Source organism: Diorhabda sublineata, chromosome 3 (assembly GCF_026230105.1).
Source record: "Diorhabda sublineata isolate icDioSubl1.1 chromosome 3, icDioSubl1.1, whole genome shotgun sequence".
Taxonomy (NCBI): domain Eukaryota; kingdom Metazoa; phylum Arthropoda; class Insecta; order Coleoptera; family Chrysomelidae; genus Diorhabda; species Diorhabda sublineata.
The window spans coordinates 28,597,860-28,625,161 of NC_079476.1; the positions used below are offsets into that span (position 1 = coordinate 28,597,860).

Genomic DNA, 27,302 nt, shown 5'->3' on the forward strand with positions numbered 1-27,302 from the left:
TTTCTATACTCTATTTACTATGAAATTCAGTATAAAAACAGTAAAATGTGACTCGTTCCTGCTGCGTGCCGTTCTCATTTCTTCGCGAACACGTGTTCGTCAAAATAAACGGGTAAACTAAGGGAGAAGTGCGGAAGGTAAAGGGTTACTCGCCTGTCTTCTCCCACGGCTTCCTATCGTCCTGTCCTGCGTCTCGCTAGCCACATGATGCGCCGAGTGTATGTGGGTCAGTAGGACATCCCCACCTAGTCCCACTACGGTTCCCTTCCAACTTTAATTCTCAGATAGTGTAAGCGATGTTGCCGACGAAACGTTTACTGAATATTGAAGTAAGTAGGTGAAGGTGGAATTTAATAACAATATGTATTTATTTGTGGACATACGGACAGAAACTTGAGATTATCGTCAAGGACGATTTTTTTATGGGATGCTGAATGACATTTTGGATGTACTTTTTTGTAGTTTAATTAAATGAATTCGTACAATTTATAATCGGGGTGTTATTGTCTACAAATAATCGCAAAGAAATCTATAAAAACTTTAATGACATTTTATAAATAGTTGGGAGTGAATCTCATCTCATTTTCGATGTAAAATTGTATTAGATTACTTGAATATATTTTTAATATATAGTATATCAATTTGAAAAACTTAATATCGCCTTTTTTATAAATAATAGGAATAATGTATTTTGATATTTTTTTGGCTTATTAATTTTTCCTATGTCTTTTATTGTTTTGTTGATTAATGGCTGCGATGAAAGTTTTCTTTGAATTTTCAAAGGATTTTTAAATCTTTTTGAATTTTAGACTTAATTTCGGTCTTTATCAAAATATTTTGATATGTGCTGAAAATAGATAAAAAAATTATCTATTGAAAAAGCCACTAATAATTGAAAGATATTAATAAAACTATTGAAAAGCACAAAAAAATATTATTATTGTTATGCAACTAATCTAAAATTCTAAGAAATCTTTGAGTATAACTCCATATTTTATTCTAGACGATTTCTATTTATGGTGTAAAAATATATTTTTTGTCTGTGTTACATCAATTATAAAATGATTTTCTCCAATATATAGCAATATATAACAATCATCCATTGGAACAACATGAATAACGATTAAGTAAATTGTGATTTAATACTATAATATATTTGCAAATAAATTTTACTCAACATTTTTATCTTCTTGTACTAATTAAGTATTTTTATTATGTAGATAACATTAATTAAGAAAGTAAATTTTATTTTTGATTACTAAATATTTGCAAATTTACTTTTTTGGTTGCTTAGTCTTAGTATCCGTCTATTCATTAATAATGAATTGTGATGAATGCAGTAAACAACACAGTGGTTTGGTAATTTACTAAACGTTATGCCTCTTTGCATACATGAATTTTTTATTACTTCCTCAGCCTCACTATCAAAATATATACCTCAGTATTTTAGCAAATAATAGTTGAATAAAAAAAATATCTTCATCAGCTCATTCTAATAAATACAATTATTATGTAATTATTTATTCCATAAGTAAATATAATAAATAAATATACTCAATAATAGCACCCACTAATCATATTTATATTACTTATTATCCAATGTATATACATAATAATTATCGTTCTCTGTACCTATTAACTCATAATTCTCCTTATGAAAATATTTTTGCCTTAAAACATAAACTCGATATAGTTCCGTTGCTTTGGGGAAAATAATCAAGATCTGACAACGTCGACGGAGTGTGATGTAAGTGTATATGTACGTATGACTACACCACCACAGCTCTAACATAGACCTGGTTCATTGGAAAGTAGGTCACTGGTCCCGAACTCACTTTCACTTATTGCATGGACTCCTAATCATTTGTGGCCCTGTGTTAGCAGCAGCGACACGAACGGTAGACACAGACTCGATCGACTTCGTTCGTTCGGCGGGTTTTGTATACCCGGCGCATTCGGATCTTTGGTCAGTTAGTCAGTCAGTTTTCATTTAAGGTTTGCCAATTCACGTTCTGTTAACGCACCGTTCGCTCGACACTCTTTCATAATCACAACAAATCGGTTTCGATTTCACTTGAGAACGCGCGCGTGTGTGTGTGCCACTTTTTGGATTATACCTCACTCTTATTTGGATATAACTGTGCAAGTGTTTTTTGTGTATTTACTATGACGTTCCAGTATACCTGAAGTGTGAAATGTTACTCGAAATGGAGAACCACTCCACGTTGTTGTCTTTGAACATGTCCCCATTTAACGCGAACTCGAGTGATTCCCAAATGAACCCCCAAGTTTCCAGCCCTTTACCACCGCAATATAACTCACCCCCCGTATCAACCCCTTACAGTAGTTGCCAACAAATGGGCATGCATCATCACCAACAATCTATGATGATGTCTCAGTCTATGAATAATATTGACACCTCTTATTTGTTTTCTTCAGGAGTCAACACACTATCTGGGATTGATATGGGTGCTGGGTATCAGATAGCGGGTGCAGCTACTTCAATTACCGGTGTTGGAGACATTTCTGATACCAAGGATGGTATCGAGGAACTGTGTCCTGTGTGTGGAGACAAAGTTTCGGGATATCACTACGGGCTGCTCACATGTGAATCATGCAAAGGATTTTTCAAAAGAACCGTTCAAAATAAGAAAGTATATACGTGTGTCGCGGAAAGGAGTTGTCACATTGACAAAACGCAAAGGAAACGATGTCCATTCTGCAGATTTCAGAAATGTCTCGAAGTTGGTATGAAATTGGAAGGTAAGTTTTTTTTCTTAAATTTACGTTCTTAATTGATAAGTCGACATTCGCCTAGTACCAATATCTGTATATTATAAAACAATAACATTTATTGATGAGAAAAATAATGATTAAACAAAAAATAGTTTTCAAAAATCCAAATAAGCGGTTAATCCAAATCAATTAGTTTGTTGAAACTAATATATTTCTTTCCTATGCAGCAATCTTCATTAATTGATGAATGTTTTGCATACAATATGCAGTACCCATTAAAGATAATTGTGAATAATGAGCCCGTGTATAAGTAGTGGCAAATTATAGTTTTTTAGATAAAATGAAAAAATATGTGAAGTATTAACCTAATTATCATTCATTTCTTTAATTTCTTATTTCTTACAACTTTTAATACGTTTATGTTCCTAAATGTTCTTCATTTTAGGTCTGTTCTGTTTTAAAATTAGTTTTTTAATAATTTTCAAATTTTTAAATTTGACGTCAAATTTTATCTCTCTAATAGGGAGTAACTATTATAAAACAGGATTCTTGAGTAAAACTGTTATTCATAAATATATAGCAACCAAAATAAGGCTTTCTTCATAAATCTATATTATAGATTATTAAAACATATTATATTAGATTAAATTATTTCATTAGATATGTTCGAGGAATCGCAGTCTAAAATTAATCAGAAAACGCGAACATAATATTGTTCACAATTTTATCTGAAAACTATTGACATACTACTTATACCTAATTAGTATCCAATCATTATATAGACCGATCAGGAATCATATTTGTTTCGTTGAAGTTCAGATTACAGCTGTTCGAATTAACGACCATATCAAGTTAAGAAGAAGCCATACATTTGATTATCCTTTGATATAAAAATATCCAATTTAATGTTTATCGTTAGAAGAGAAGTTTTCATGGCATCAATTTATGTTCAACGTAAAGTATATTACATTTACAAAGCAAATAAATAATTTTTCAAACAATTCTGAAACAAAATTCAAATTAAAGATACTTCCATACCTATGAATATATTGAATTATAAGTAGGCCCTTCGTTTTATTCCTTGAAGAAAATCTAACGTATGTAATATGGTGCAATACCTACTATTTCCTTGATAAAGCAAAGTATTGGAATTAAATTTTGATTAGAAATTAACAAAAAAAAAATAATTTCATAAATAGCCGCATCATTGCGTAAATATAACTAAAAGTAGATTAGATAATGTAACAGAAATTAATGATTAAAAATATTTCAAATTGCAAGTTTTTCCTAAAATAATTAAAGTAAATCCTCTTTGTTACATTATAGTAAATATTTACTTTTTTGTCTGATAAGGGAAGGTGTCATAAAAACAAAAATAATAAAATAATAGCGAAGTCCTAATTATCAATTTTATTTTAATTAAAACCACCTTTAATTACTAAATTATATTTTCAATATATTTTCCTTTGTCAATTGGTTAAAAATTTCCCATTTACTTATTCAATCATCGTTATTGATTTCTCATTTAAACCGGTAAAATATACAAAATTTTTAATTTTGTTTTTCTGCACTTTATCAGAATATCATCGACTGTTCAGAAACTTCCAATTAATATGAAACAAATATGTGTACTATTTATTTATGAGTCTTTTTAACTCTCTTCTATTTACAAAAAGAAAGAGAATGAAGAGAAGATTATGGTAGGAAATTCGCTTCCACAAAAATAAGTTGTAATCATAACAATGAAATAAATCCATAATTAGATGGATAGAGAATTTAATCCCCATCGAAACTGGCAATTGTTGAAGTTACTGACAATTCTGAGAATAAGTTATAGGACGTGGCGGATGGGTATAGTTTGACTTGGTTGTAGCCTGGAGATTCTTTTCCGGTTGAATTATCATCCCCGACTTATTTGTCACAAGCACTGTTTCACGGCTTTCAGGGTGTCTAACTTATAGACTAACTTATGCAAAACAAACATCTTATTTTTTAATTACTATCCTGCCTGTTTCGGTAGGAATTTTGTTCGGAATTGTGACATCATGATTTATGAATATTTGTAAAATTCAGACTTATCTACTTCAATGAATTTTACCAACAATTTTGAGAGACACTTAATCTAAATATTGAATATATATTTATGAAAATTAATGTCTTCCAAGGGATTAAAACCTTATAATAATTCTTCCAAATTAAATTGGTTAATTTAATTGTTGAATAGGGTTTTTCAATTTGCCTCTACTCTCTCAACTTAAATAATATTGCAGTTGTATTTTGCTTTAAAAATTGTTTTACAATCAAATAATTGACCTAGTTTTCAAGCACATATGTTATCAAAAATTTATAAATACATTTATCTATCTATGCGATAATGATACCATTATTTTTACATGGACTGTCTAAAATTTTCAAAAATGTATCGGTTTATTTACTTGATTGCAATTTAATAAAAATTATTGAAACCATAATCGAGGAGATGTAGGTATCGAAAATAATTGATTAGTTAAATAAACATTTTTGTTGTGTCTGAATAGTTCTTTACTCTTTTTATCGTTAGAGATAGTATTCAAGCTATGATTCTTAGAATTTCGTACTTATTGCAATCCATTTCAGAATATGCTTGATTATTATAGCAGTAAATGATTACCTACAGATTCTTTTTACGCCACGTACGTCGTAACAGCAAAATAAATACCTTCTGTCTTTCAAAGCCCTTTTCCCAGTTCTTTTAGAAATTAATGTATCAGAATCTCCCAGTGTTTATGACCAACGCTACAAGTTTGATTGTCAACACGATTCTTCTTAGAATTTCCAAAAATTTCACTATCTTCCATGTATAAAATTATGATCACCGAGCTGTAGTACCCGTCGAACAAGAGTGACAAAATAAAACGAATATGTCAGCTCTAATATATAACAATAAGGGAAACATTTTTTAACGACTATTATCACTGGTGATAAGATTCCAACAAATCAAGAAAAGAACAGCAACAGAGTTTGATGACAATAAACCAGTAGCTACGATATTTAAAGACGAAACAGGCTTGTTTTACAAGACAAGAGAACAGCGATAATGAAGGAACGGTTAAGTGGATGACGCTTCTCTGTCCACTAAGAGAATGATCTACCCGGCAAACTTCTTGGCAGAAGGTGTAGGAAGTCTGGTCTTTCGTTTTGACAAATGCCTCAACTTTTATGGTGACTTTGAAAAAATTAAGTACAAATCTTTTGGTAATAAAATTTTTATCTGAACACAGTTCATATTTATAGATTATCAAAACTTGAACATCGAAAAGCAGCCTTCGTGTATTAAACTTAACTTCCCTATATGGTTATGTAGTCCCTGAAAAACTATTACTTCATCTAGTTGGTATTTACTATTCAAAAAACATGAAACAGAACTTATTACTACATCAAAAATAACCTACTTAAAATATTAGCATACATCAATATGTATTGGGGTCAATGCCAATAGAAAACGAATTTATTATTTTTTTAATTAGGAGTTCGCTTAAATTTAAGATTAAGATTGAAAAAAACATAAGATATTCCTAATTCCTTTAATATACTGGTGAATTTCGACTAATGACTCAAATCAGAAAAGTGTAAGACTTCTCTTATTACTTTAAGCTAGTATAAGTTGAGTTTTTCTTAGGAAATTGTCTATTACATGGGTGGTTAACAATTGCCAGCAGACGCACATTTTGTACCGGGCTGCGCAAATAACTTTATTAACGTATACATTAATATTTCACCCAGACAATTCCAATTTGAACACAAACATCCAGTGCTCGTCCAGATGTCACATTGTCACGTAGAAACAATCTATGCTCACCAGTGGAGCAGCTTCTAGTCGAAGAAGGGATGGATACATCAAAATGTATATGCGTTCTCACTAAAAATCCAGTATTTTAGGACATACTATAAAAATTATATCCTAAATCCTAAATACACATCCTAAAATACACAAATTTTACACTTGGTTCGATTTTTAACTTAGTTCCCTTAGACCTTTTATATATGTTTTTTTCTTCAGAATGTTCTTGATTTTAGGTCTCTTCTGTTTTAATATTAATTTTTTTAAATAATTTTTAAAAGAAAGATAAAAATTGACGTTTAGACTTATTTAAGTCTTTTTCAAAACATAATATTGACATTGACAATTTGTTTATTAATAGATCATCTACATCATGAATATGAAAATAAGAATAAAATCAAAATGGAAATTTGTTTTAATAAGAAAAATGAATGTTTCCTTAGTTCTTACATATGAAATATTAAATTATTTGTAGTTTTATTCGAATTTACAAAATAGAGCTATAAATTTTACTTAAATTATTTAGATCTTTTGTATCATTTACGGTCTTATGAATGTGAACCATTTCAAAACATTTTCTTTTTCGTGTATTAGATTCCGTTTCAAGAATTTTTGAATTTTTATAATTGAATTTATGTTTTTTTTGATATTTCATGGTTCGTTAATGCAGTTTTATTTTTTTATCCTATTGATGAATTTTTAGTCTATTTTCTAAGTACTGATATATCTGCTCTATGTAGACAACGTCATAATTATAATTTAATGAAATATTTGGATAATAATATAATGTATTATGTCCTTTATAACTAATATCATATTTATTGAAATAATTCCATAGTTGTTAGGGAAGTCCCTGTCCATATGATAAGGAAAAATGTTTTATGTTTAATCAAGTACATTATATTATGAATTTTTTTCCTATCTAAGCATATACAAATTTTTCTAATTTATCACTTCTTATACCTTTTGACTGAAAATTTTCAAATATTTTCTTGAAGTTGTCAAATAAAATAGCTTCCACTTCATTCCCTAAAACGCTACAGTTTATTAACCTTTTAAAAACTGAAATTAATATAATAAATAATTTAATATCTTGTGTTAGAGTTTTTACAACGTTTTTGCTGTGACCAAATTTATGGTTTTCCCAATTGATTGAAAATTGGAATTAAAATTAAGAAAAAAATATTAAAGTTTCGGCCTATTTCAATACACCAAGGAAAGTCACGATAGTATCATTTTTATAAAAATCATCGTGGGAGATTAACCATTATTACTCATTATTACCGGAAACTCCTGACTAATTCGAGAGGATTAGGAACCCGAATAGAAGTCAAAAACTATAAAATTTAATTCAATATTAAAACTTGAATCTTCATCTTCAAGAATGGATTTTCTTAGAAGTATATAATGTTAAGTTGCTAATAATAAGTACACGACCACAAGATTCCTTACAGGTAAAGCTAGATTGCATTATGAATTAGTAATGGCTCATAAGTAAAAGTATAATCGTATCGTTACGTAGACCCGTAGCTACGGGGATGCAGGTGGGGCTAAGTCCCACCTAGTGCTATGGTTTGCCCCACCTAGACAAATTCTTGATGTATTTACACAAAAACATAAAAATTGAGAAAACTATAAATCTGGTCACAACAAAAAAATTCATAAAAATTCTAATACAAGATATTGATTTCAGTCTTTATAAGGTTAAGAAACTGTAGCGTTATTTTATTTGACAGCTTCAAGAAAATATTTAAACATCTTGAAAACATTCACACATATCGCGTGAACTTGAAATGAATTGTTCAAAAGTATTGGCAATGAATTAGTATAAGCAATACGAACACCAAAAGCAGAAATCTAAACATATACTGTAAAGACTGAAGAAAGAACTTAATGAATTCAATTTTATAACATAGAAACTTTCGAGAGGGAGCTATTCAACAGAATTTCGAACATACCAATTAATCAATATTTTCTATAGCACGTCATTTTGAATCCCATAAATTTCATGTTTTCACAAGAATTAATACAATTTAAAGCCACCGCATTAATTATTTTCTAGACGATGAATACATAAATATTTGAAAGCTCGAAAAATATATTAAAGTTAGTCTATATATATCTTCTATATATTTTTCTTTAATTTCTTATTTCTTAGACTTAGACCTTTTGTTATATATATATATATATATATATGTTTGTGTTTCTAAATGTTCTTGATTTTAGGTCTCTTCTGTTTTAAAATTAGTTTTTGTAATAATAAAATTGACGTTTCGACTTTTCTTTAAGTCTTTAAAATATGATATTGACACTGACAATTTACGTATTTATATTGATCAATAGATCACATATTTACCTAGACTGCCACAATTTTCCATCCGTCACACACAAAAAGAGAAAACATACATTTTCTTTCATTATCTATTTAAATTATTGATCCCTGGTGAACTCGTTCATTAACCAAATGGTCGACGACAGGGAATAATGCAACACGAAAGGGAATAATGCCGCCATCGAACCCACCTCTCTCCTCACACGTAATCTGCTTTTTCCATGTCTCAATTCAATGAGATACTTGCTGTACCCCACATACAAAACAATCCAATTTGAAAGCGTCTCAAACCCAGCTAGCAGAGGAAACAACAAATGCTATATCAGAGCTGTCCAAAATAAATCAATATAAAAAATTTTCAACCAAATAAAAAATATCTCTCCATCAAGTTTGTAACTCCATTTGTAAAAATGGAATGTGAATGAATTCAATATAACAATTTTATTATAAATCTGTGTATAAATGAAGTTGTTGTCTTTTTTATTAATAAAAAAAATATAAAATCATTTTTTATATTTAAAGCAGAGAATATTGTTTATGGAGTATCTGAACTAAAGTCTATTTCTTAAGGTACTTGTTAACTCATTATTCTCGGATCGTATCTCTTCTGTTTTAAAAATAATATAATAATAATATAAAATAATAAAAAAGAACTTTGTTCTAATCAGAAAAATTAATTTTTTCATTAGTCCTTACATCTCAAATATGTAGTAATAATTAATTGAATTATTTGTAGTTTTATTAGAATTTACAAAATAGAGCTATAAATTTTACTTAAATTATTTAGTCCTCTTTTATAATTTATAGCTTTTTCGTTCTTATGAATATGAATTTTTAAATCTTTATAATTGAATTTATGTTTTTTTAATATCTCATGGTTTGTTATTGCAGTTCTATTTTTTTTTGGTATTGATGACCTCTTAGTCTATTTTCTAAATACTGAGATGTCTTTCCTATGTAAACAGCGTCACAATTAGTACACTTAATTAATTGTTGGGAAGACCTTGTTTTATGTTTTGATGTTTCGTTTTTGTTTTTGAATTTTTAAATTCAAATGACAATACATTATCCAAATATTTCACTAAATTAAAATCTAAAACACTAAAAAACAAAAGAAATACTAAATATTGTATATCAAGTGTCTAGTACTAATTGTGTCGCTGTTTACATAGGAAAGACATCTCAGTATTTAGAAAATAGACTAAGAGGTCATCAATACCAAAAAAAATTGCATTAACAAATCATAAAATGTCAAAAATCTTTTTAAAATTGGACTAATTATTGCTAAATAAGAAATAAATTTCTAATATTTTCCACGCTGCTCTGACGTAAATCTACGTATAAAATAAAAAATCAAACAAAGTATTTGTTAAATATATTGTCGATTAAACAGTGTTGGGGTTCAACATCTCGTAGAAAAAATACAATCTATCATCTAGATGTTTTTTATTTTAAATTGTTCCAATAACGCAATTGAATTGAGCGATTTTATGATTGATAAATAATAGTTTTTTCTTGAAGAATTTTCTGTAAACCTTTTCCATCCACGGTTTTATTATTTTAATATCTCGTGATTTAATGGGACATTAAAAATATAGGTCATCTGTACGGCAACTAACGGCTGTAAATATTTATTTTGCAGCTCTATACCCATTAGCTAATTAAAACTTGCTGAATATTGTTGTAAAATAATAACAAAGTAATAGATAACAAACTGTAGCTAATTATTTAAATAATTTGGGTCATTAGAACTTAAATTTAGATAATATAAGTTTTAGATTGTTTCAAAAAAATAAATTAACAGTTTGATGTTCAGTATTAGTAATGGTAACAGTTATTCTGTTAAAATAACTATAAAATTTGGAATAATTTGACAGAAATAGGTACCCATACCAAACTAAAACAACGATACTCTGACGCTCAAATATAAAGTTCTGAAGAAGAAGAAGAAAATACTCCCGCTGCCAGGCACAATAAGTGGCTGTTGATTGATGAAAGACATATTTGATTTACAATATTTAGAAAATTTTCTAGAACATAAGAATTTAAATCTAATAACCAATCTACCAATATAAATGTCAATACTTCGAAGTGATAAATTAAAATGAAGGTCCGGATCCCCGCTCTACTTCTCTAGAGTGTAGTGTGAATTGTAAACAAAAGACCTTCATGATGTTTGGCCGTAACTCTATTTATAAAATTATTTATTTATTTGCGCATATACATGGTCTGATCAAATTTGTTTCGAACTGGCTCACGTAAATCGAATCGAAAAACTTTTTTACTTTCCTAAATTGGTAGAACCTTTTCTGATGTTCGTGAATGTTTGAACGCTATATTTCAATGTGTGTGTTTGTCAGCTGGGGAGTCTACTTTATCGGGCACGCACAGTGAAGGTCGTGAAGTCGCCTATCCACCTTCGTTAATGATGATAACATCAAAAGTTAGAAGTCGTGTCGACATCCGAGAGATAGCAGAGGCTCTCAATATCTCTCATGGACCGACTCAATGTTCTATTTGAGTAATAAACGTGTCAATGCTAAAATCGTACCACACAAAAATGCAACCGAAAAAACCACGTCAAAGTCTGTTGAAAATAAAGGTGATGCTCATCATTTTCTTCAATTACCGTGGTCCGTGGTCAGCCATAAACTTATTCTAGAGGATCGAAAGGGCAATAAGAAATACAGCGAAGCAATTCGTTTTGAACGACCAGATTTGTGTGCAGATTTTTTGGCCAAACGCCAAACATTTAACACCGTATTTCCCATATTTAGCACCCTGTGACTTTTTCCTGTTCTCAAAAATCTGCGGGGGACACACCACGAGCCGGAACGAATTGCATTAACCATTGGCATGATTATACTGGCTCAAAAGAAGACCGTTTTGAAATTGATGATAAAACTTTGTATTCAAATACATGAAAACGTCGTTTTTGTCAGTTAGGATCAAAATTTATCACTTGTATGGATAGACCAATTTTTATATTATCCACTTTTCTTATAATGTGTAATTAATTATGTAAAATTTCTCATTTTTGTTAACTCTACATACTCCTAAGCGCTTATTTTGATTTTGATCGATTTTGATTCTATTGTTTGATTTTATTATTTGTACAACGTATTGTTGATATTCCTATATATATTATAATCTGTACATGTATGTAATTACTTATTCTTATATTTTTACTTGTAATTTCAATTCAATGTAATTTATAATTGAAAGAGCATTAATTATAAGTACACTTAAAATAGAAATAGACTAAAAATTATGTTTGGAGTCTATTAAAACTAAAACTGGTTGACTGGTTGAACATTAATTAGTTACCTCAAATAGACAAATTTAAAACCTGTCTTGTGAGATAATTACAATACAACGGTGAGTGATTTTTTTGTAAAATTTTGTATATTTTATCACACCTTATTTATCTTACTCTGTCTATTTATATAAAACTTCCAAATAAAATATGATTCAATAACAAAATTAGCAATACTTTCAAAAATATCTGTAAATTAATTTTGTATTAAACATAATGTTTTAGAAATTTTAAATCAAATTTCACAGTTCACTATTAGATTGCGGTACTAGAAACAAATTTATAATTTTACCCAAATATGGCGCGCTGAAGTAGAGAATGTGAAAACAATTAATTTGAATTCCTATTTATTACTAAATATTATAATATATCATTAATTAAATTAATTGTGATTAATTCATCAATTTTGTCGCTTAAAGATTTCTAACAAAAATGCGTTGCTGTCCAATAGTCGCGCGTTCAGTTCTGACGGGGAAATGAGCATTTTGCTTTTTTTTACATTCTAGTATAATATAATTAATGAAATGAACTTGATTGTACATTTATTTGAGCTTTTAGTCAAATGAGGTTTCAAATGTAGACCAGACTGGATAGCTCAATGGTTCGTGATCGCGAATTATCTATTGAAAATTTTTTTAAACGAATAAATCGTACGCTAGGACGTATTCAACTATAAACGATATCCTTCAGATGTCATTCAATAATTTCACAATATTTATACATATTTATGAATGGATAATATTTAATTATTAGAAATCTTTTCATTACATTATCAGTCTGACTACATTTTGTTATCTTTGCTGTTTTTTTGCTATTTCACTTCAAGATTTTTTTCCAATTTTTTCGTAACTTTCTAGCTTGAATGCTGAGTCATTTTTAAAAATTCAGGATCTGTCTAATTTAAATACGACAAACGATTACAGTGCAAAGTTTAAATTACACGACTAGATATTTTCGTGATAATATATCTTTTGAATGTTAAAAACGTTACAAACATTATTATATAAAAATGAAGTGAACATTTTTCCAAAAACTATACTTCAATTAACTAGAAACATTAGAAAATAAAATTTTTGGCGTATATATTCATACAATTGGTTCATAAGAATGGTAAATGCCGATGCTTACAAAGTTGATATGTGAACGAAAGGCTAATGATATGTACGCAAACATTACTTTTCAATAATTAGCCAGCATCTTTTCAACCCCCGGCCTTTCTGGTGGTACGTGTTGATGTTTTAGACTATACTTCTCCTCTACCCAAAATCACGTGTATTTTTTTAGTACCAAATATTTTTGAATACAGATATAATCTTATTCAATTCTGGAAAAGCACCGTGCTAAAAATGTCTAAATACACAATGCTACAGTTTATTTCTAATTGGCATAAAAATAATTAAAAGATGTAATTAAATACTGGTTCATGAATATATTTAATGGATATTGTCTTCTGACAATTGAATAGCGATTCAATACTAACAAGTAACAACAAGATAAGCATCTAGCGAGTCAGTAATTGCTACTATGCTTTGCAGAAGATCTAAGTTGTTCTCATCAAGCGAGTCGGCATCATCATTTTCGCGCACTACGCAGATAATCTCTTTTCATTTAGCGTTTGATCGTTGTGTAAGCAAGTACACTTCCGATTACTGGCACATCCTTTCCACAAACTGATCACGCTCATTCTAGATCAGTGAACATCATAAAACAAATTTTTAAAGCCTTCGTGTGTGGTCTTCAGGCTTTGTAATACATAGGCCACTGGAAGACTGCAAAATGGGATTAGGTGTCACAAAGTGATCCGCAAGGACACATCGAAAAGAACTCTTCATATGCGTTAAATCAACAAAAAGATTAATACAGGTGATGTTCTCCTACAACCCCTCGTAATTTTTTACACACCCTCCTCGCCCTCAAGCCTTACGTGATAAATGAACAACCCTATAGTAATATAAAGTGGATATTTGTTATTTGAAAGGGTAAGAGGGTTAACTTAAAGAAAGCGTTCTTTATAGAAATAAATTACTTGATTAGAATATAGTTCTCATTACCATCTATTAATAGTTTTTGATAGGCCCGTCTCGTGTCCTATTTAAAAATACCAAAGGCTGATGTCTTGTGTAAAGCTAACAGGACACAATGACTTGAACGTTGCAATGTCACCAGGCAAACTGTAAGACTTGCCCAAATGTTTGAACCACGCCACGTACGTGTGACTGCAGGACACTAACCTATGATATGGACTGCACTTTCTTCCTCCTCCATGCTCACGCGGCATTTCGGATCGAGACGACGACATCTTAGATGATCATGTCCGGTTCGAAGGCCAGTCACCAGTCGAATTTCGCACCTGTTTAAGTTGATTCATTAAACAGGCAGATGTCCCAATTAAGTGTGCTTGTGTCATGCTACTTTCCACTACACCAAGAATGGGTGTCTGGGTAAAGTTTTTATCAAAATTTCTAGTCTCCAAAGTAACCAATTCATTTCTATTCTATTCTTCTATCTTCACTATGCGATTGGTTGTGCAGTTTCATTTTTATAGTTTACATTCTTGGTTGTTTTCTATCATCATTCTACTGTAAATACATTAAGTACCAATTACGAAAATCTTTTGAATATTCACTTTTATATGAGATTTCAATAACTGTCTGAGAATACTGCTCATCTGTCGCAAAACTTGATGCTTTACATCGGAAAGGAGCAGCATCAGGTAAAATAATTTCACTTATTCATATAAATACATATTTGTATTTATATTTTCTTGACCATCTCTTTTACCTTCATAAAAGTTTAGTCCCTCATAACCAAAATCATAAATCTTTTTATATGCCGTTTTAAGCTGGACTATATTCCGGGTGTCCCAATAAAAATAGCTCTCGGTCGTGTATCAGAAACCTTTTATATTGTAGCATATAAAAAGGGCAGCTAGTGACGATCTATATCTTCAAATTATCCAGAGAAATGAATTTTCATATGATTAGGACGTTTTTTTTTAATTAGCCAGTTCGCCCAACTTGTCTGTCTTTTATTCAATATATTTTTCATTCTGCTTTTTTACGACATTTGCGTGAGAGTAACAGGTGTTTAGAGAAAAAGGGGTATACTTTTTGAAAAAGAAAAAATTATTTTATGACGCAGAAAATATCTGAAAGAAGTAGCAGAGTTTCGAAGAGAGGGTAGAAACATATATTATACAAATGAAACCTCATTGAATGTAACAATTATATTATTTATATACATTATAAATTTGGCCAATATGTATCATCTTGTTATTAGTCGTACAATTAATTTTTACAGTGTGTAACAATATTTCCCACTCCGCAAACTTTACTTTGTGTTAGTCAAAATCGTTTATCGAACAAAATCTAACTCTAGGAAATAATGAAACTAACGATGCAGAAAATGATGATATATTTTTAACATTTACAAATGTCTATTAAGTCTTTAAATTCCACTTTTATTTTCCTTTCGGTACAACTCACGATTTCAAATGCCGAGTGGTAGATTGTATAATACAAAACACAACTGCTCTTTTCATTACGTTCTATTCTCAAAAGCGTGTCGATGAAATTAGACCAATTGCATAAACGTTTAATTTATAATTTTAGTAAACTGATATTTCTGTCATTAACATAACGAGTGCTATTTATATCTACTGAACATATTTCTAAACTTGAAAACTTAACAATTTTGTTCAGCACAAAATTTTTGGTATTCAAGCAAATATTCTGATCGTTTTTTTTTAATTAAAAAACAATAACATGATCTTTAAATTATAGCAAAGTTCTACTTGAAGCTGACTTTTAGGTCAACAATATTATCAGGTGTAGATTTTAAATAACATCATTACAGTAACTTTAGAGGGGCGAGACAGGATGACCTAGCGGACAATTCTTATACCACCTTTCTTTCGATATATCGATTTAACTAAAAACTGACGCCCAGTCTTATTCCATGGTGTTGAAACTATATTGTGCTATCTAAATTGGCTATTTGAATATCATAGGTCCTATCATATATATATATATTTTGAAGATATTGATACAAGGCAACAATAAACTTTCATTAGAAACAAACATTTTTTTCTTCTTCTAGTAATTGCGTTCATGTGCCACTTAAATTTTGTCACTGATATGTATGATTTCTTTATACAAATGAAAGCAAGCTTGGTTATCTGTTTTTTTCTGTAGTTTTCTTCTTCATAGCGATATCGTTCTGCTCCAAATCTTTTATATATCTGTACCTCTTTTCTTTCTAACTAAAACTATTGAGTTTGTACACACTTTTAAGTGCTTTAAGACAGTTTTGTTCAACTCTCATAACAATTTATTATAGTTCTTGGATATTAAGTGAGATATTTAAGAGTTGGATGATACTTTTAAGCAAGAATCGGCTGACTAGAAGATTATATAGTTTATGAAAATGAGTAGTCTTGTTTATTATTTTAAAAATTGCATTTGACTGGACTATTGTGATCACTAGTAACAAAACAAAATATAAAAAGATTTTGAATAAAAAAAGCAGTCTTTGTATGTATTAAGTGTGAATTATTTAGAATCAGTTGCTGATTTTTTTCACAGTAACTCGGTATACTACAATTTTTTTTTTTTGGATATTTTCCAATAAAAAATATTCAATTAGTAAATAAATACCTTTTCTACATGTTGTTTCACTTTTTTATTTTTATTTCTTCATTTTCAACGATTAATTTAATATATATATATACTCAATTCTTTTCAATTTTTTCTGATGGAAGGTAATCAGAGTAAAAATATTTTCTTTAAATATTATTTTTTCCTTTTCAATTGTATTTCTTTAAATTAGTTTTATACAAACCAATTTCTGCTATATTATTTGTAAAACATTCTGATTGAATGTGGTAAATGATACATTTTTTATTTAATGTAACTTAATTATAGTCGTCGTTTATTCAACTTTTTTAACACTATCCTTCCAATATTCCAAGATTTCCTGTTGAAAATGTATTCACTAAATTATAGTTTTTAATGTTTTTCGATTGGTGTATAGTAACCCTCATGGTAAAAGGTTATGTGGCGTTTTTTTGTGAAAACTACAGAAGTACCAATAAACCGCAGTTATAAATCATTTGATAACAGTTCCCAAAAAAGGCGCAAAATATTTTTCTCATACGCTTCAGCGAGAGAAATTGAGAGATCTCAGTAACTAACTAACCTTGACATATGATTATGCATCTCGGGATTTTGAATGAATGAAAAATAAAATTAAAATATATATTTACCGTGTATATCAATAAAAAATATTTTACATTCTAAACACATGAAAAAACGATGAAAAAATATTACATTTTGTTTCTATAAGTGACCTGTTTCACAAATTCATATTCTGTTATTTTATTTGACCAACTTAACCTAACCTTATCTAACTAATAGCAATTATTATTATATTATGTTACAAATTAGAGCTTCCCCAAATTTTAAAAAATTCATCTCACAATTGTTAATTCGGTAAATGTTAAAATGCAATTCAAAGGATTTAGAAATACTAGGTTTTAACTTTTGATTATTCGAACTTCATAAAGTGAATTAGGTACTAAATTCCAGATAATACTTTTAATAAATCCGTCACGAGTTCTATTATGTCTCGGACTACCTTTTCCTTTACCTGAAATACCCAGGTCCCGAGCTACCGCATTTCAAGGAATTAAAAATCCTCACGAATTGAAGCGCACTCGTCTGCATATTCTAAGAATAATGTTGTTCACTAAAACACCCATATAGATAACTATTAAATAACATATCACCCACTATCATGAAGGATGTTTTTAATTTAGAATTTTCTCCCTTCCACTTGAAAAAAATATATAAATAGAAATCATTGTTGTTAATTCTTCAATTTGAATTCAAACTTCTAAGTTTTTACTGTTATTTTATTTGCTAATTTTTTTATTTTCACGATGTTTCTACCGTTGAAAGTGGATGTTCATGAACATGTGCTCGAAATTAACTCTAAAACGTGCCGATTCCCGAATTTATCTCAGTCGGTTCTGCAAAGTTTAAAGCGCTGGAAAATTTTTGGCACCGAAACAGGGTGGGAATGTGGTGTCTTGCATGGTGGAAAAATTGCAAATTTAATGATCATTATTTGCGGTAAACTTTACAAGGGCCATGGATTCATGAAAAATGGTTGATATCTTCATTAACCCCTAATTATAATTACACTTTTTTTTATTTAATTTCTTCAATTTGGTAAATCTTGAACTATAATCCTAATTTCAACCGTTTATTCAAATTACAGAACTCAAATGTAAATGTTTATAACGACGTATTGAGTAATAAGTGTTTGACTAAGAATTTATGTAGGTTTTAGAATTGTTTTAATAGCAAACTATGTACCAATTATACTACACCTTACAACAACGTTGAGCAATTTTAGAAAACGGCTCGGTTTGCTAACCAAACGTTATTTATGTTTTGGATTTAAAAGAACTCGTATTGCCAAAAATTTTGCATTAATGATTTGGTATAATTGGCAAAAATTAACTTTATTTTACTAGTTATTAACATTTTTGTGTTTTATTGATTTCATTTTATTAACTAATCAGGATATTTTGAAGCGGTTTTCGGTGGACAAAGTATGTACGTATCCACGACGCGGTTTCATAACACACTCTGATGTGAAAGTGAGAAATCCAATTGAGGTTTGCTGTTTGCAGAGACGGACCGAATTTATTCTAATTTTGTGCTTTTAGCATAAAACGTTTAATTATTTATTTAATTTAATTAAAAATGGTATTTCTTTTTAATCGTTGAAATAAGGGAGTTCATCTTGAAAGAGGGTTCAATCTATCTAAATATGCTTCAGAATTATTAGCTTTAAAACTGGGAGAAAATAATTTGCTTTTCTCAGACACTAAAATAAGTTTTTATCGTGAAAGAGATAAATTATTACGGCGTTATTTTTTGAAGAAAGCCTTTTGTTCACACTTGTATATCAAAAAAAATTTATTCATTAACAGCTCAAAACGTAGGCTACAATTATATATTATGTAAGGAAAATAAATACACTGGGGTATCTATTGCCCACATTAAAAATTTTAAGTTTCCTTGTTTTATATGTCTTTGGGACAGTAGAGCTAAACAAGAGCATTGGGTGAGAGTAAACTGGCCGTTGAGAGAAAATATGGAGAAAAATATAATCCAGAGTAAAACTGGGCATCATATAAAAGTTTGTTTGTATTGATAGATAAAAGCGGGAACTGCTTTCCTTACAGTCCAGCCGACATTTTTCTTCCCCCCAAAACAGACAAGTTGCAAAAGATACTCAATCTAGAAATTTTATAACTGAGTTAGATCTAAACGCTCTGACAGCTTTCGTCTCAGTGACGCAGAGTTTTTTCGAAAATAAAAATATAAAATTAAATAAACTTGTAGAAGCTTTTGCATCAATTAAAAAATATGGGATGGAATATGAGCCTAAAACTCCACTTTCTCCATAGTTACCTGTACAAATTTCCGAAAAAAATATAGCAATGTACTCTAAACTAGTATAATTGCTGTTATTCGATGATTTCTCTGTAGAGTAACCAATTATCATAAAAACATACAAGAACAAATCAAAATGAAAACTCAGATGATATTTGAGTCATAACAATCATCACTTATCTTGATATAGAGAAAGGTCTTGAATTATCAGTCACAAATCAGGTGATTGAAATAATTGTTTCATATATTCAGATATTCTCCCTACATTACTCATTATATTTTTTTAAATAGGAAACTAAAATGTTTTTTGTTAACATTGTGTATTAGCTTAAAATTAGTTCTATAATCCTATGTATTTATGTTAAAACAGATTTCTATTTTGATTTTATGTTTATTTTGGTATTAATGGTGTAGGTCAGGAACAAGTCGAAACGTCAAATTTTTACCTGTCTTTAAAAATAAACCTAAAATGAAGACGATATGGAAACATAAATATATCAAAAGATCTAAGTAATAAGAAAGAGAAATTTAAATATTATGTACCTGTGGTTGAATAGCGATATGTGTTAAATCTGTTACAATTGGTTTCACTTTTTGTAAATCAATACTTGAATCGTTGAAGGAGAATAACTGGATTTTTCACAAAAAACATAGAATATTATTCTTATTATATTTCATCACAGATTAGTCCTTCTAACGCAACTCAACATTTTAAACAGTCTAGTTAACTGAAGATTCATACATTTTTTGTTCCTATTCCAGTAAATCGATATACTATTTCTAAAATTATTTGGATTAGCGCATCCAATCCTAAATGATGTCTACATCATTAGGCGTGAAAAGTTAATAAGCAAATTAAAAATTTCAAAAGTTATAAATAAAGAAATACCTAAAAAAATAGTGTTCGATCTTTCGCTTATAGCTCCTAAAGTATAAATATTTTTTAACTTTTTGAAAAAGATTCTTTAAGAGCAGAAAATTCACTGAACAATGTTCCCACTGCCCACTGAAAATATCAAATTAAAATTATAAATAATGGAGGTTTATTTCCTACTTTTAAAGTATCTTTTTAAGAAAAGCAAAAATATTTCTACTTTATGAAGTATTGGCGAACAACCAAATACTATTTTTTGAAGGTTAGGTTTGTTTGAACTTGTTTATTAGACTATAGTAAATAAAGAACATCAACAGAATTACATGAAATTAGCATCTAATCATCATCATGTATCAGGTAGGTAATGATCGATGATGAGCAAATGTGATAGAAAGAGTTTCAAAAAATTATATTTATATGTAAATACATAAGAACTAAAAGGCCATTTATTGGTACCGATTTACATTAATTTGTGAAGTAATCTGAAGAATTTTGTAGTTTCGAGAATATTTCTTCTACCAAAAAACTTAAGAGTAGAATGATTTTTCAATTCAGTGACTTTCACCTAAATGTTTCCAAAGTAACTTATCGTTTTATTAATATTTTTAGAAAAATTGTATATTCCATTTTTTACTCTCCAAAATCTTGTAATTTGGTTTCAAACGGTCGGAATAACTATCTTTGCAGATTTGAACCAGGACATCTTATTTGTCCTCACGACTATTGTTTATGCGTTTATCAAATTTGAATTTATCTCGTTTATTTCGCATTCTTTAATGTTCATTACATCATCATACAATTGAGAACAAATTAAATGGAGAAATAATGATTTTATGATAATATTCCCTATTGTCAAACTTGTATAAAAGCCATAGAAATTTATTTTCAATAAAATTTCAGTAGAGTAATTTTTTAACAACACATATATGATATATAGAGTAATCTAATAATTATTGTCCATTTAATTTTTGATTATAAATCAATATGTACATGTGTGTTATTATTGATCTTTTGCCAATTTTCGGGTAATTTCATAAGTTTATTGATGTAGAACTTCTGTTCTTTAGTGGCAGAAAACTGGATATTATTTTCAACATCTCCTATATTGTCCAATTTGTTTCCATCAATAAAGTTTTGTAAAGACTGTAACAAACGATAAGCAGCCGTTGCAATACCCAGGCTATACGGTTAGTGTATTAAATTTCCCAATCAAATTCAGTTAATTTTTGGTGAGTCATAAAATATATTTATGGCTTCGCTTTCTTTTTATAGTAAATTGTTGACAATATAGTACCGACTCGATCGTTTAACACCAGATTTCAGCTTTCTATAGCATCGCCTTCGAGTTCCATATTTCTTTGTGTCACATCACCACATTTGCGTTCAACATTATAATATATTACCAATTGTTCACCGTTTGATATTAACCTTTTGAGAAATTTCAGATACGTTGAATTAAAATTCGTACCGGCACCCAAACATCAAGTTTTTTTTGTATATCCTGCCTTTTTCAAATGATTTGTTTGGGGGTTGATATTCAGTACGTCAGTGGTGCCTTGTCAGCTTAAATGCTGATCTGTCTCGACAGTTGGCAAAATATCGGATATTTCAATGAGAGCCGACCAAAGTTTAACAAATATTTCACAACTCAATTTCCACGCCTAACGCCTAATTATACTTTATTCACGTCCCTTGACTCGCACCCGAAAAACCGACAAGGAGCGGAACGAGTTAAGGCAAGAGTATAGCCTCGTGAAGAGTCTAGATCGCGTAGAAAATAAAAACTCTTGGTCCAATCAGTTACAGCATCCTAACGGTAAATAATACTCATACTTCTACATATTTTTGATGCGTTATAGCCTTTTCTATTGCGAATAAACATCAAAAAGCATTGAAATTTCATTAATTTTCAAATTTTTAAAACTAATTGCTAATTTTACAGAAAAAATTTACCTTCAAATCTCAAAGAATTGAAAAAGAATGTTTGAATTCAACAACAGCTTTTAACAAAATGTTTCTTGTTGTATCCTCCTTGAGAATTTTTTTTTTTTTGATTTTCGATTATTATGACATTTTTCATTCTTAAATAAGGCATAAATTGCTTTTTAACAATTTTAGCACAATTACCATAGCAACAATGAAAATAAATGTTCATTTTTGCAAATGTTATTGTTAACTGGGGAACAAAATAACAATGAATGCCAGGTGTACCGGATCTGCTCCAACGGGTTATGTTAGAAATGAAATTCAATATGGACTGTCATGAGGGTTGTTCGTGAAACGTAATTTATTACGTTGTATTGGTTGTAAGACGTAAGTAAAAAAGAAAATGTGAAAATTCTAAATTTATTTGAAAACTAAGAAAATTTCTTCGTGTTTAACCTTTAAAACTGAGAAAATATTGGCGTAGAAATATTTCAAATTTATTATTTATTATATACTTTTCAAATTCCTGCAATCTCCTGACAATAGTTTTGTATTTTGAGGTACTTTATCACGTCAAATCCTTTTCAAACCATGAAAAGGATGTAGGGTTAATTATAATATTCTGTTTGATTAGAAAGGCTCATATTATTTAAATGAAATAAGCTAATTTCCACGTGAATACTATATATATATCAAATGTTTGAGATTAATTTTACTTTGATGCATTTAAAAGATAAATTATTTTTCTTTTATTAGCCTTTGAATTTATTTGGTATTTAGTACAATAACAGTTGATAACCGGTGAAATTATTTTTTGCCATTTAAACAGCGGGAAACACCATGTCGAAAAAGATCTAATATAATAAACCCTAATATCGCTCATTTAAATTTTTTATGTACTTAGAATTGTATTTAGTAGGTTTATATGAAATTCCTTAGAGACATATATACATCTATTGGAGATAAAGAGCTACCAAACATCCAGAAAAAAATGTTCATTTGGAAAATAAAAGTTTGGTGAAAAATATTTTTATTTATTTCTATTTGTAACATAAGTTGTTATTATATTGCAGGCTTTAACCATATTTTTCAAATCTATATTTCATTTTGACGTATAAATTTCATATCTCAAAAACCTTCGTTTACCAATTCATTCCAATTAAAACGGGATTTTCCAAAACTGATATTTGTCAAATTTTAAAGGAACTTCAATATATTTTATTTTAAAAAATTGACTCCATCGCAAGCTAAAAAAGGTTATTTATAAAATTCTATGTATCTTTTTCCTGTTATCCAATCTCCCCCATTTTCTAAATTTACGTAAACGCATGTGTTCCAGTATAACATTCTTTAATTTAGTATTTTATAGCTATTTCAACTTTCTTGTTCACCTTGAAAGAACCTATGCTAAATTGATTGCGGCAGCAACGCGCGTGTATTTCTACAACAAACCGAGTGTCTGAACATATTTTAAGAGCTATTTCCGTTGAAATAATTCTCTTTAATAAAATCCCCAACCTGTCTTTCATTAAAGAAATTCTACCTGTGTTGATTTTTTAAAACTCTATAAAATATTTAAAAACCATTATCCTAAATAACATCCTATTGTGTGCTTGTTTTGAGATGTTGTTTCAAGAAGAATCACTGGCCTATAAATTTGTACAAAAACGGCGAAATGTTTCTGAGAAAACTCTTCGCCTCTAGACCGTCAGCCATTTAATATAAGTATAAATCTAAAACTTATGTTGTTGAAAATCGTGGGTAATGTCGAATTATTTGGCCCCTTGGAGTGAGGCTGTCAGTCATAGAGTGAATCATACATTTTTGGCATAGCAAATTACCAGATTATTGAGTGTAGATAAACAGTTATTATCATGCTTTCGAATCTAGCGATTGTCCTATTACCAAATATGAAATTTTCTTCTTAAATATTGTGAAGAACGCGTCTCCGCTATATGGATCCTAGAGCCTATTCGATTGTAGTGGAATTCTAAAATTTGGTGGAAGCTTTGCGCTTTTGATATACGTTCGAAATACCCGGAATCCGTTTGATGTTTTTATTATAGCAGGCGGTTTATTTACATTGTTTCTTTTGAATAATTTCTCGGAAGGTCTATCTATTGATTTGTTTTGTTTATCCCTTATATCATCACACCTTGAGTTATTCGGTTACTGAATAAAACTCAGAGTTGATCTGATCGTTCTTTATCACTCGAGTTTCATCTAGCGCCAATACGTGAACGTATTTTTGATAGTATTAAAATCAATTAAAATATATGAAAAATTTAGAAATGAGTATTACTACTATAACTATTATAAAAGCACACTTTTCTCTTTTGATTTTTTGTGTTTAAATGACCAGAAAATAAACTATTTTTTGAATAGGCAAGAGTATGTTACTTTTAGTTTTAAACTGTTCGAACACATCAGTACTTATTTATCAGTAATTTGCAATTAAAATTTGAGAATTGAAGCCATCATTAAAAACTGAATAAATTATGATTGTGTAGGCTTATTATTTCAAAAAAGGTGTTTTATTACGTCTTAATGAAATATATGGGTTTCTCGACATATAGGGTTCTTAATAAAAAGGTGAAATTTCTAGATGTGCATATAAAATTGTTTGAAATTTGTTATTGGTATAATAACTATAGGAATGTATTTTCGATAATTGGAAATTCAAAACTTCAAACTACAAATATAATTGTTAGATTTAAAATTAGATAATTCGAATCATTCATTCATTCATTCATTTCTTCCATTCCAACAAATATTTTTGATAAGTGATGATGCTTATCAAGTTGAAATAATGCAATGCAACAAAGAATAATTGATAGATAAATTATCAGATAAGAATGCAAATTAGAGTTGCTAAAAAAGTTTGGATAATTTTCGCATTCTTTCTAGTTTTTGAACCAAGAATACTTGTTAATGTTATTTCAAAATACAAATTTGGCCCCTCTGGCCATAATGGTGAAATTTTGACTCGAGGAATAATTTCACTTGTATTTCAATAAAACATAGTACAGTGAATTATTGAATTATGTGTTTTTATTCGATGTTTTTGTTTCCCCCATATATTATCGCTATTTCTCTTTACCCTTAATTGCTTGTTAAGGAAAAATAAAATAAAATAATGACAAGAATTTGGGTGAGATGCTTCGTTTTGTAAATCCCTATTGCGATTAAAGCAACTAAGTGGATTCCAAAAGTATCCAGTATCGAGAACTTCACATCCCAAATATATCAATTGAAATTTCCTTAAGAATTATAAGCATGTTAAACATGATTTGTTAAACATTTCAATTTTAACGAAATTTAATTTCCACGATAAAAATTTCAAACAAATGTGGCCTCTGATCATTTTTTTTGATGGCATTATTTCACAAAGGAAACAGAAATCGCATGACAATGTAACATCCGGTTTTTAATATATTTTTCTAAATTAAAGCTATGTATTAAATTACACGAATGGAAAATAGCATTTCTCATTGTTAGCACGAGAAATTCTACATTACTGAATTCAATAAAAACTTACAGTCAGACAATGCTGCCTGTTCACATTTGAGATATATAATTAACACAGTGCCGTGGTTCCTGGCTATAACTAACTCAAATGTAAAACATTGCTCACTTTTTCAGTAAATTTCACTTTGAACTACTTATTATTAACGACTTGTTAATGTTGGTCTTTATAATCTAAATATATAAAATTCGAGTCATTAACACCATTTATAACTTTATAACCGATGTTAATGGTCAACACTCGTATCGATTTGTCTGTATCATTTCAGATGTTTCGTCAATAGATAATCCTGTCAGGATATAAGCTAACATGTAGCACAGAAATCATTATCCTATCGAAAGATGATCGTGTCACCAACTGAGCAAAAATTACGCATGTAATCTATACAAAGTGCTGTATTGAGAAGTGTTTACGTTGGATTCCTAATTTTACAAAAACGCGGTACGACAAATGGCTACTGTCAACATCTTGAACTACAGCGCAATGCTAACAGAATTTCTCCTTACATTGGTTGAAATGGGACTGGATAACATAATGTTTCGACAAGATGTAGCAACAGCGCATACCGCACGATCTACAGTCGAAATTATGATAACAATCCTCAAGCCGGCTTATCGCGTTTCCGCATTTCACACTATTTTCGTGATGTTTCGCGACAAATGAAACGAAATGCGAAACACTCTCTTTTACACTTATCTAATTTCGTTAAATTTTTTCCGTTTCTTCGTTTTCACGATATTGACGGGGAAAAAGTTCGAAAGACGAAAAATGTCCAATTCATGTACATGGATGAACGCGAAAAGTTGTGTTTTTTTATTTTGTTTTTTAATATTTATTTGAATAAGAATAATAATGAGCGATATCGACGAAGATACCGTTGTTGCGGCGACTGTCATTATCGCTGCTCATTGCTTGCAAAAGATACAAGAAAAAAACGGCAAAAAAGAAGATGGTGGAGTATTGCACTGTACCGGAATCGATCTCAGTAAGCTGAACTATGCGCGACTTCCTAATAACAGACCACAAACTAAATAGACTCTATAAAAAATTCTGACCTGGTGCGATTAAATAGAGCCAGGCATTTTAAAACACAAAATGACCACGAAGAATGTGTACTCACTTTTAACGACACGCACTGCAAATTCTTGGGCACCCAACAAGTACCTCTACAGCGTTAAAAACTCCGTTTCGTGCTTGAAAACTTTTAATTATAACATCCAAATTATCCGGCCTAATAACTAAAAAGTTCGATGATATGGCCAACATAATAGTGAACTGACTAACTGACGCGCAAGCACATGTAGAA

The 27,302-nt window shown here is 29.5% G+C and overlaps 1 protein-coding gene across 1 annotated transcript in view; it reads left to right on the plus strand.

The window, feature by feature from the left end:
- Positions 1-27,302, plus strand: part of LOC130441164 (nuclear hormone receptor FTZ-F1) — a 346,279-nt gene that overhangs the window by 221,373 nt on the left and 97,604 nt on the right. Inside the window, 1 exon segment of the mRNA XM_056774726.1 lies at positions 2,440-2,763. Within this exon segment, the coding sequence (XP_056630704.1) occupies positions 2,440-2,763 (324 nt within the window).